This window comes from Colobus angolensis, unplaced genomic scaffold (genome assembly GCF_000951035.1).
Source record: "Colobus angolensis palliatus isolate OR3802 unplaced genomic scaffold, Cang.pa_1.0 Scaffold3, whole genome shotgun sequence".
Classification (NCBI taxonomy): Eukaryota; Metazoa; Chordata; class Mammalia; order Primates; family Cercopithecidae; genus Colobus; species Colobus angolensis.
In genome coordinates this window covers 3,990,904-4,002,658 of record NW_012116265.1, presented here as the reverse complement: position 1 = coordinate 4,002,658, position 11,755 = coordinate 3,990,904, and the positions used below count along the sequence as shown (strand labels likewise).

The window sequence follows — 11,755 nt, the reverse complement described above, 5'->3', positions numbered from 1 at the left end:
AAAAATACAAAAATCATTGGTCTTGCTGATGAATAGTGTTCACATTATATAAACAGAATGTCAATTCAAGGGAAAAGAAGCGGGAAGGTCTAAATTCTCATTACAATAAGTCTATGGATAATTTTAAATTGATTAAAAGTGAAGAAAATGATCTTAGAGGGTTTTTTAAATGTAATTTTTTTAAGTGTTTACACTGTGAAATATCATATAGAGGAGTGCACAAAACGCAGCTCACTCAACCTCAGCCTCTCTAGTAGCTGGGGTTACAGGTGCAGGCCACGTGCCCAGCTAATTCTTTTATTTTTTATAGAGATGGGGTTTCCATGTTGCCTAGGTTGGTCTCAAACTCCTGGGTTCAAGTGATCCGCCCACCTTGGCCTCCCAAAATGCTGGGATTAAAGTTGTGAGCCACTGTGCTGGGCAGCTATGGTTTCATCGTGTCTATCGTTTGAGCTTTATATAAATGGAATTCAGATGTGTGTGGTGAGGATTTCTTCCACACATTAATGTCAATGAGCTCATCCAGGTTGTGTAGCTATAGCTTGTTTTTATCGGTATGTCACTTTTCATATATACCATAAAGTATTTGTGTGTGTGCACACAAGCATGCACATTATATTATATGCTTCATGGACACTGGGTGGTTTGAGCTTTTATGAATGCTGCTGCTATGAACATTTCTATCCATAATTTTGGGTACACATGTATTCACTTTTCCATTGTGCCTGTACATCAGTACAGAATTACTGACTTACAGAATATGCATATGTTCAACTTTTATTAGGTAATGCTGATTAGTTTTCCAAAGTGGTTGTACCAATTTACACTCTCATCACCAGTGTATGAGAATTCTCATTTCTCAAAATCCTCACCAACTCTTGGTATTGTAAGTCATTTTCAATTGTAGGCATTGCAGTGGACATGCAGTCACATTTCACGTAGTTTCTAATTCTATTTCCCTGAAGACTTACAAAGTTAAACAACTTTTCACATGCTTATTCAATACTGGAATATCCTCTTTGGTGAAGTCCCTGTTTAAGACTCTTGTCCATTTTTCTATGGGACTATTTTGTTTTTCTTGAATTGATTTATAGGAATTCTTTGTATATCCTTCATATAAGCCTTTCGTAAATTATAGATGTTGAAAATACCTCTTAATTTGCCTTTCATTCTATCTTTTGATGAACAGAAGTTCATTTTAGGATAGTCCGATTTTATCTGCCTTTTCCTTTATAATTGGTTCTTTTGGGTCCTGGTGCACACCTGTAATCCCAGCTACTTGGGAGGCTGGGGCAGGTGAATCGCCTGAATCAGGGAGGCAGAGGATGCAGTGAGCCAAGATGTAGCCTGGGCAACAAAGTGAGACTCTGTCTCAAAAAAAAAAAGTACCTTTTCTACTCTTGGCGTTTTGTGTTTCCACATAAATTTTAGAATTGGCTTCTCAATTTTCACAAAACCCTCAGGATTCTGATTGGGATTACACTGACTCTGTACATCACTTTGAGATGAATTGACATCTTTTAAAAAGTAAGTCTTCCATCTCATAAACATATATTCCTCCATTTATTTAGGTCTTTAATTTATCTCAATAGTGTTTTATGGTTTTCAATATAGGGGTCTTGTTAGATTTATTCCTAGGTAATTTGATTATTTTTATTCTAATGTAAATTCATGTTCTGTTTATTAGTGATAAAGAGACATACAATTTATCTTTTTCATATTTGCCTCATATGCAGCAAACCTTCTAAATTCATTTTAGTTCCAACAATTTAACCGAAATTTATTTAAAATTTTCTATATACTCAGTAATTTAGTCTCCAAATAATTAATAGTTTTATTTGTTCCTTTCTAATCCTAATACCTTCATTTCTCTTTCTTGTCTCATCATACTACCTAAGATCTGCTGTGCAATAATGAATAGAAGTGATGATAGATGGCAGATTTGTCTTTTTTCCTACTCACAAAGGGAAACTTTTAACATTTCATCCATTAAGTACGTTTCTTACTTTTTAATGATGTAGGCTATTTCTTGTATAGCCCCTTCTTACAGTAAGAAAACTTCCTTTTCATTAGTTTGCAGAAGTCTTTTTTAAATCGAGAACAAATGTTAGATTACATCACATATATTTTCTACATCTATTGAGATGATCATGATTTTTTCCCTTTATGCTGCTAATACACTAAGTAACACTGACTGATTTCAAATATATTACCCTAACCTTGCATTTCTAGAAGATAAACAACTTGATCATGATGGAGTAATTTATTGCTGGACTCACACTACTAATATTTTGTTTAGAATTTTATTTTATTTATTTATTGCACGTGCCACTATGCCCAGCTCATTTTTGTAGTTTTAGTAGAGACGGGGTTTCATCATATTGGCCAGGCTGGTCTCGAACTCCTGACCTCAAGTGATCCTCACGCCTCAGCTTCCCAAAGTGCTGGGATTCCAGGCATGAGACACCGTGCCTGGCCTTGTTTAGGATTTTAAAATTTATATTCATGAGTGAAACTGGCCTGGAATGTTCCTTTCTTATAACATTTCAGTCAGGTTTTAGTACCAAAATTCTAGTGGTCTCTTGAAACAAGCTGTGAATATTCCTTCTTCTTCAATTCTCTGGTGGAGAGTTTGTGGAAAATATGTGTTATTTCTTCCTTAAATATTTGGTGAACTCAACAGTAAAACTATCTGGATCTGAAGTTTTCCTTATGGGAAAGTTTGTAATTACATATTCACGAGGAGACACAGAGCAACTCAGCCTGGTATTTTTCCTACAGCAGTTTCAGTAAGTGGCTTTTTAAAAATTTTGTCCATTTCCTCAAAAATGTCAAATATATTGTCATAAAGTTTTTCATAATATTCTCTTACTATCTTTTAAATATAGTTATACCCTGTTTTCATTCCTAATAATGGTTGTTTGTGCCATTTTTTCTTGATTAGTCTTACCAGGATTTATTGATTTTATGAGTCCTTTGGCTCTGTTGATTCTCCCTATGGTAAGTTTTTTTAAAATTTCATTACCTTTTCTCTTATTTTTATTATCTCCTTCCTTCAATATTGTAAAAATCTTTAGTTGTTCTTTTCTAACTTCTGGAAATTAATGCTTAAGTTATTTTTAAACCTCTCTTCTTTTCTAATATATGCAAATGTAAATAGGCTTTAAATGTCTCTCTAAGCATTGCTTTAGATGCATTCCACAATTTTTGGTATGTCATATTTTCATTGTTATTAATTTCCAAATATTTCCTACTTTTCATTGCCATTTATTCTTTGACTTGTGACTGCTTAACTTCTAAACATATGGGGATTTTTCATTTATATTTTTTGTAATTGATTTCTAGCTTAATGTCGCTGTAGTTGGAAAATATACTCTATAATATCCATCCTTTGGAATATGTTAAGAGTTGCTTTATGACTCACCAAATAGAGAGCACTGGCAAATATTCTATGTGTACTTGAAAGGAATATCTATTCTATATTTGTTGGATGCAATGTTTTATAATTAGATGATGTTTGTTAATTAACTTTGTTCAAATTTTCTATATCCTTATTTATTTTAATTGTCTCTAGATTGTATCAGTTACTAAGAGGTGTTTTAAAATTTCTAACTATATAGATATCTGTATTTCTTCTTGCAGGTCTTATAATTTTGTGTGTGTATGAGAGAGAGAGCAAGTGAGCGCAGTATAAGTGAATTGAATCTTTCTTATTATGAAATATCTCCTTTATCTCTAACAGTGTTCCTTGACTTACAGTTATACAATCTTTCTTTGGGTTAGCTATACAGTCTTTCTTTTGCATGGTATATCTTGCTACATTCTTTTATATCAAGCTTTTCTGTGTGTTTATAAGAAAGGTATGTCTCTCTAAAGCATAGTTTTAAAAATCCAATCTGATAATCTTTTGACTTTCAATTTGACTATTTAGTCTATATTTAATATAGTGGCTGATATTTGATATAAATCTATTATTCTACTATTTTTTTATTTGTCTCACCTATTCTAGGATCCTTTTTCTCCTATTTTTCATTCTTGTTTGAATTTCTTTTCTCTTTTTTTTTTTAAATGGAGTCTTGCTCTGTCACCAAGCTGGAGTGCAGTGGTGGATCTCAGCTCACTGCAACCTCCGCTTCCCAGGTTCAAGTGATTCTCCTGTCTCAACCTCCCGAGTAGCTGGGACTGCAGGTGCACACCACCACACCTAGCTAACTTTTGTATTTTTAGTAGAGATGGGGTTTCACCATATTTGCCAGGATGGTCTTGATCTCTTGACCTCATGATCCGCCTGTGTCAGCCTCCCAAAGTGCTGGGATTACAGGCGTGAGTCAATGCACCTGGCCTGAATTTCTTAAGTATTCTTTATTATTGTATTTTCCCTCTTTCTTAGCTTGTTATTTATATATTCTGTCATCATTCTTTTAAAGATTATCTAGAGTTTAAAACATGCATCCTTAACTTATCATCTAATTCTTATTTCTATCGCTCTTCATTCCTCCTTACATTTCTGAGCTTTGATCTGGAATAATTTTCCTTCTGTCCCAAGGATACTCTTTAGTGAATATTTCCTTTAGTATAGATCTGTTCATGATTTTTTAAGTTATTCATTCATTTATTTTTATTTTTTAATAGAGACAAGGTCTCACTATGCTGCCCCAGGTGGTCTCAAACTCCTGGGCTCAAGCGATCCTCTCACGTCAGCCTCCCAACATGCTGGGATTACAGGCATGAGCCACCATGCTCAGTCTCATGATAATTTTTTAATATCTTTAATTTTGCTTCATTTTTGAAAAATCTGGCAGAGATAGAATTTATAGTTAATAGTTGTTTTCTTTCAGCAATTTGTAGATAGCATTCCACTTCCTTCTGACATCTATTGTTTCAGTTGAAAAGTCAGTTGTCAGTCTTACTTTTCCTTTAAAGATAAGAGGTACCCACTCCCCAACCCTGATGCTTTTCAGCTTTTCTCTTTGTTTTTGTTTTATAAATGTTACCATACTGTCCCTATGTTGTTCTCTTTGGTTTTGTTTTCAGAAATTTTACTATGTTGACTCTTTGTCCTTATCCTGCTTGGTGCCCTAGGACTTCTGGATTCTGTGGCTTTGTGTGATTTGTTAGTTTTAGAACTATCTCAGCTATGTTTTTCCAATTTTTTTTTTCTTTTTTCTTTTTTTTGAGATGGAGTCTTGCTCTGTCACCCAGGCCGGGGTCCAGTGGAGCAATCTCGGCTCACTGCAAGCTCTGCCTCCTGGGTTCACACCATTCTCCTGCCTCAGCCTCCTGAGTAGCTGGGACTACAGGCAACTGCCACCACAGCCAGCTAATTTTTTGTATTTTTAGTAGAGACAGGGTTTCACTGTGTTAGCCAGGATGGTCTCGATCTCCTGACCTTGTGATCCGCCCGCTTCAGCCTCCCAAAGTGCTGGGATTACAGGTGTGAGCCACTGCGCCCAGCCCTTTTTTCCAATTATTTTTTATGTCCCACTTTCTCTCTCCTCTCCTGCTGAACCTCCAGTTACATGTATATTAGGCCTTTCCACCATATTTAATATGTCTTTCACAATCTGATATTTATTTTCCATCTAAAAGCCTCTAAATGCTTTGTTGTTGATATTTTCTTCTTTTCTATCTTCTAGTTCACTAACTCTCTCCTCAATTGTAACTACTCTGTTGAACCAATTCATTTAGTTTTTTAAAGTTTAACTTTTAAAGTACAATGTACACACCATAAAATTCACCCATTATAAGTGTATATTCAATGGTTTTAGTAATTAATTCATTTATGCAACCATAACCATCACCACAATCCAACCTTAGAGCATTTCCATCACCCAAAAAAATTCACTCATTTAGATTTTAACTGCAGTAATTGTGTATTTCAGTTCCAGAAGGTCTATTTGGTCTTATTCACAATTTTCAGTTCTCTGGCAGAGTTTTCAATCTTATCTTTTAATTCTTGAAACATATTAATCACAGTTATGGTAGGGACCATATCTGATTAATCCATTATCTGGACCTCTTGTAGGTATATCCAATCTGTTTATTTTTTTATTAGTTTTTTATAATATCTGGTCTTCTCCTGTGTCTATTATTTCTACTGACTGACAAATACAGTACATGAAAAACTACAGTGTAACATGAGTTTCTGGGAAAAGCATCTTCCTCCAAAGAGAATTTTTACTCTAGTTTCAGGCAGGCATCTAGGCTAGGGGCAATAATCTGAAATTATTCGGGTTTTGGCTTCAGTACCTACGTTGTATTTCTGATTCACCTAGACTCAGGGTTCTCAATGAAAGCCTAGGTTGTTTACTAGGGCTTCTGCCCCTTCACAGTACCTAAATACAATTACCACACCCTCAACCCCATGAACTTGTTGAAAGCTATGCTAAGTTTCTTAATCTCTTAGCCTCTACTTTCTAAACTGAAATTTTTCTCAAGAAGATAAAACTCGAAAGCAGAGTTCATCTCTCTTGAGTTTTCTACCACTGGTTACTCACCCCACCAACCCAGATCTTGGTTCTGCAATTCCCCATTGCCCTGATGGCTCTCCAATTTTTCCAAACTGATTTTTTTTTTCTTTTTAATGTTGAGCAGCTTTTCTCAGCAGAAGAGTTAATCAGAACAAACCTGATCTACTGTTGCTAAATGTATGCACTACCACTGTAAGTCAGGTGACCATAATTTATCAAACCAGGATGTTCTTGAAAATGAAAGCAGACAGGCCGGGCGCGGTGGCTCAAGCCTGTAATCCCAGCACTTTGGGAGGCCGAGACGGGCGGATCACGAGGTCAGGAGATCGAGACCATCCTGGCTAACACGGTGAAACCCCGTCTCTACTAAAAATACAAAAAACTAGCTGGGCGAGGTGGCGGGCGCCTGCAGTCCCAGCTACTTGGGAGGCTGAGGCAGGACGATGGCGTAAACCCGGGAGGCGGAGCTTGCAGTGAGCTGAGATCCGGCCACTGCACTCCAGCCTGGGCGACAGAGCGAGACTCCGTCTTAAAAAAAAAAAAAAAGAAAAGAAAATGAAAGCAGACACTACTAGTGATTACAAGGGGGCAGTAAGCATAAAACAAAACTATCATAAAACTATCATAAACATGTCAGACTATATGGTCATCCCAATAATTATGCATGGAGTGAATGAATTCTCTTAACAATCCAGAGGGATCAGAAAGGGCTCATTTCAACTCAACATTTCAGAAGAAACAATTGAGACAGATTAATCTGATGCCCCTTGGAAATGCCAGTTGTTTGTAGGGCCCCTTCTAATCTCCTTTAGGGATTTAGCTTTTTCTCCAAATTTTCATTTTGATAAATAAAACATAAATTTTCTCCAAATTTTTATTTTGCCTAAACAAAAATAATTTAAAAATCACATTGGCCACATCAAGTATATGGAGGTCTGGTCTCTTCCCTTTATGGTGACTGAATTATTTGGTTTTAAGGACAGAAGTAAACCCTTACTCACTGTGGGAAGAGACTACTCAGTGGCTCATTGCACTAACAGAGGAAGTGAACTATTAGAGCCTGCCAGTTCCTGGACCCTATATACTATTAATGCCCTTTAGCTGAGACTTGGTGCATTTGTGTAGTTGTGGGAACTCCTTCAAATAAGACAGAAATTTTTCTGAAAAAATAGAGAAACCTCAGACTTGAAAAGAAAGTGAGTACAATTCGCAAGAAGAGCACTGCACCATATTCCCTTTTCTATTTTATTAGAAATGCTGGATTTTGCTCTCATTTAGCAGAAATTCTATCACTTATTCCATGAAGGAAACAATATAATAAGTAAAGGGTTTTCCCTGTCTTGGCTTCTGAGAGAGCTAGATTTACCTCCTGGGTCATCTTCTTAAGTGAACTCCTTTGGGCTGGAGAGCTGTTCTCTGACTAATGCCAGAGTCAAGCCCAGGGAGACGCTCAATCAAATAAAATAGCGTTGATGCCTAATTATAAACTCACCATGTCTTGTATTTTGCAGCCTGACCCTTCCTGGAATTTTGACGATGCTATTCAGGATACCACTTCCTATTCTTAATCTGCATATTTTAGATGACTTGATTCAAAACAATGTTTTGGATACAAACATTCCAACATTTTTCCAAAACACAGGCTTTATCAGCATATAAAGTAATTTGCCACATGCATTGTGTTTGCATCCTAGCAAGTGGATAATAGATTAGAGTTACTAAAATGTCACTGTGTTTTCCCATCCATAGTACACTGCGGGAAGAAAGAAAAGTACTCAGTGAAAGGAAAACAAAATACGATTCCACAATTTAACTTAGGTCCATATGCCATTGTCATTTATTAAGACCAATAATAACAGAAAATAAAAATAAGGCATTGAAAACACTGAGCCTAGCAACAAAGCAATTAGTTAAACTCAGGTACAGGGTGATATCGAGGCCAATTTTAACCTAGGGTCTGGTTCAGCTAAGATTATCTATGGCCCTGGGGAATATTCAAGAGCTAAACTCCTCTGCTTGTTGATGTGCTCAACACTGGCCTGGAGACAGGTCAGCCTTCTTATGGGAGGCCTAAAACCAAAGGAAAAATGAGTACAAGTTCTTTTTTTTTTTCTTTTTTCCTACTTCTCTATTGTTTTTCTACTCTCCTTCATCTAATCCTCTCTGGTGGAGGGTCTTAACTCCCTACATCCAGCCCCTCAAAAGTACTAGCGCTCTAGAGACTTCAACAAATATTTCCAGGTGGAGTGAATGAATTCTCACAACAATCCAGATGCAGCAGAAAGAGCTCATTTCAAGATAACATCTCAGAAGAAATAACTGAGACAGACTAACCTGATGCCCCATGGAAATTCCACTATTTTTTGTGGGGTCCCTTCTAATCCCCTTCAGGGATTTAGCTTTTCCTCCAAATTTTTATTTTGGCAACTTTCAAACCTAAAGAAAACCTGAGCCTAGGCAACATAGAGAAAGCCCGTCTCCACAAAAAATACAAAAATTAGCTGGGCATGGTGGTGCACACCTGTGGTCCCAGCTATTTGGGAGGCTGAGGTGGGAGAATCAGTTAAGCTTGAGAGGTGGAGGTTGCGGTGAGCCGAGATCACACCACTGTACTCCAGCCTGGGTGACAGAGCAAGACTTTGTGTCAAAAAAAAAACCCACGAAAGAAACAGAAAGAAAACCTGAATGCATGGTCTGCGTCCCTAAATATGTCAGCAGGTATCTCCTTAGAACAGGAACATTTTCATTCATTCAGAGGCTTTTTTTTTTTTTTTTTTTTTTTTTACGAATGAGGCAATTTATTAACCCAGCATGGTTTGTTCTAATGCTTCTTGTTGGCAGCTGCCACCTGTCCGGCGATTCTGTCCAGATCTCTCTGTCCCTGAGGTGTCAGTTTGCGGCCCCCATCTTGGTCCTTTTCCACCATTTTCAGCCCCTCCAGGGCTTGGAGGACCCGGCGAGCCACACTCTTGGAGCCTCGGCTGAAGTGGCTGGGCATGACGCCGTTTCTCTGACGTCCCCCATAGATCTTGGTCATGGAGCCAACCCCAGCGCCACCCCGGAGGTACAGGTGCCGCGCTGTGGAAGCAGCTCGTGTGTAGAACCAGTTCTCATCGTAGGGAGCAAGCTCTTTGTGCTTGGCTAGCTTGACGGTGTCCACCCATTCGGGGACTTTCAGCTTCCCGGACTTTTTGAGGAAGGCTGCCAGAGCTCTGACGAACTCCTGCTGGTTCACGTCTTTTACAGTAACTCCAGGCATCGTGCGGCCTCCGCGCTGCCAGCCAGGGGAAAGCCAGAGGCTTAATTTTTTTAAAGCACACTGTGCATTCAAAACTGAGTGGTAGGTGACTTTTTTTTTTTGAGACGGAGTCTCGCTCTGTCGCCCAGGCTGGAGTGCAGTAGCGCGATCTCGGCTCGGCTCACTGCAACCTCCACCCTCCGAGTTCAAGCAATTCTCCTGCCTCAGCCTCCTGGCTAATTTTTTGTATTTTTAGTAGAGACAGGGTTTCACCATCTTGGCCAGGCTGGTCTTGAACTCCTGACCTCGTGATCCACCCGCCTCAGACTCACAAAGTGCTGGGATTACAGGTGTGAGCCACCGCACCCGGCAGGTGACATTTTCAAAAGTCCAGCACAACATTCACACCTCAAGGAACACATTCACACCTCAAGTCAAGCACAACATTCATACCTCAAGGAATGTATTATACAGTTGGTGGCTTAGATTATACAAACATAAAATGATTTGGGGTAATTGAATCCTAAGGTTGATAATGCTCTTTGTAAGTAAATTAAGAGCTCAGAGAAGTGAAAAGTAAGGGTGGACTGAGGTTTCCGAGAGGAAATATGTGGCAGAGATGGACTGGCTGTTCATCAAACCTGTTTCATCTTCTTCCTGGGCAAACACCGAGACCACCTTCCCAGCAATCTCCCTTGCAGTCAGATGTGGCCACATTACCAAGTTCTAGCTAATGGAAAGGGAAAAAAAAAACTGAGCCTCATCTGGGCCTAGCCAATATAACCAGCCCCAAATAAGCACCGTGACCTTGGAGCCATGTGTTGAAAATGACAGAGTCCTAAAATGCCAAGTAGTTGGCTCGCTAAAACCTGAAAGAGAGGTATCCACTAATCAGGTCACCTATTTGGGCATGTAAGAAACAACTTCTATTGTTTTGATTCATGGCACCGTTTTGGTTTTGTCAAAGAAGCAGGGATTACCTCAACTAATATGTTGGAACTTAAAATACCCCTGAATACCTGCAGAAGGAAGTGATAATTTGAAAATAAGGATTACACTTTTTTCTCTATTGCTTTCTGCACATATGATCTGTACCATAGTTGGCCAAAGGAATTCATGTGTTTCAGGATATATTAATATATTAATATTATTAAAGAAGAAATACAAAGAGAAAGAAGGATGTAAGTTTCTTTTCTGGTAGTATGGCAGAGTAAGTACCTGTCCAATCATCCAACTGAAAACAACCAAACATGCTGGACAAAATATTTTCTCAAAAATAGTTTGAAACATATTCATGAGTTCACACAAAAAAAATAAGGCACACTCTGAACAGAATGCTTATATTAGTTTTCACCTTGAAGGCATTTAACAAACTGGGAGAACCTGAGCTTCTGTTTTTACAACGTAGCAGGACACAGGGGAAAGCAGATAAACTTGGTGACATTTACAAAGGCCCACCAAGATAGAGTGTATAATAAGAGGCATCCAGCTACAGAGAGGACTTTAAACTGCCTGTCTCAAAAACAAGTGCTAAGTAGAAATGGAAAAGTCTTTACTAAAAATGTGTAACCACAAGGTAGTCCTCACGAGAGTTTACGGGACAAACTGATTACCTGTTTTGTCCCCAAAACCTCAAGTTGAGAATTTTAAGTCCTTGACTTTGCAGGTTGATAATGATCCCAGGAACCTGACAAAAAACAAATGCAAATTCTAGAGAAACTCACTTTCAACTCCAACCCACTGATAAAGAATTCCCACTAATAAAGTTTCCAAAAACAAAGCAAAACAAAACAGAGAGAGAGAGAGAAACAAAGCACCATGAACAACAACCAGGGAAAACAGTAGAGAGGAGAACCAGGCCAACAAACACTTCGAACTTTAAAATGATCAGACACAGAACATAAAATATTGTTTAAATAAATAACAGGGAACAAGTATATAAGAATTGAGCTAGAGGCCGGGCGCGGTGGCTCAAGCCTGTAATCCCAGCACTTTGGGAGGCCGAGACGGGCAGATCACGAGGTCAGGAGATCGAGACCATCCTGGC

At 38.3% G+C, this 11,755-nt stretch overlaps 2 protein-coding genes across 4 annotated transcripts in view; both read right to left on the bottom strand.

The window, feature by feature from the left end:
• The window catches only part of FOXN3 (forkhead box N3), a 472,003-nt gene that overhangs the window by 444,939 nt on the left and 15,309 nt on the right, over window positions 1-11,755 (bottom strand). The window lies entirely within an intron of this gene.
• LOC105517064 (40S ribosomal protein S19) lies at window positions 9,230-9,769 on the bottom strand. The gene has a single exon (XM_011949434.1). It carries the CDS (start codon window positions 9,727-9,729, stop codon window positions 9,292-9,294), a length of 438 nt encoding a protein of 145 aa, XP_011804824.1. The 5' UTR covers window positions 9,730-9,769; the 3' UTR covers window positions 9,230-9,291.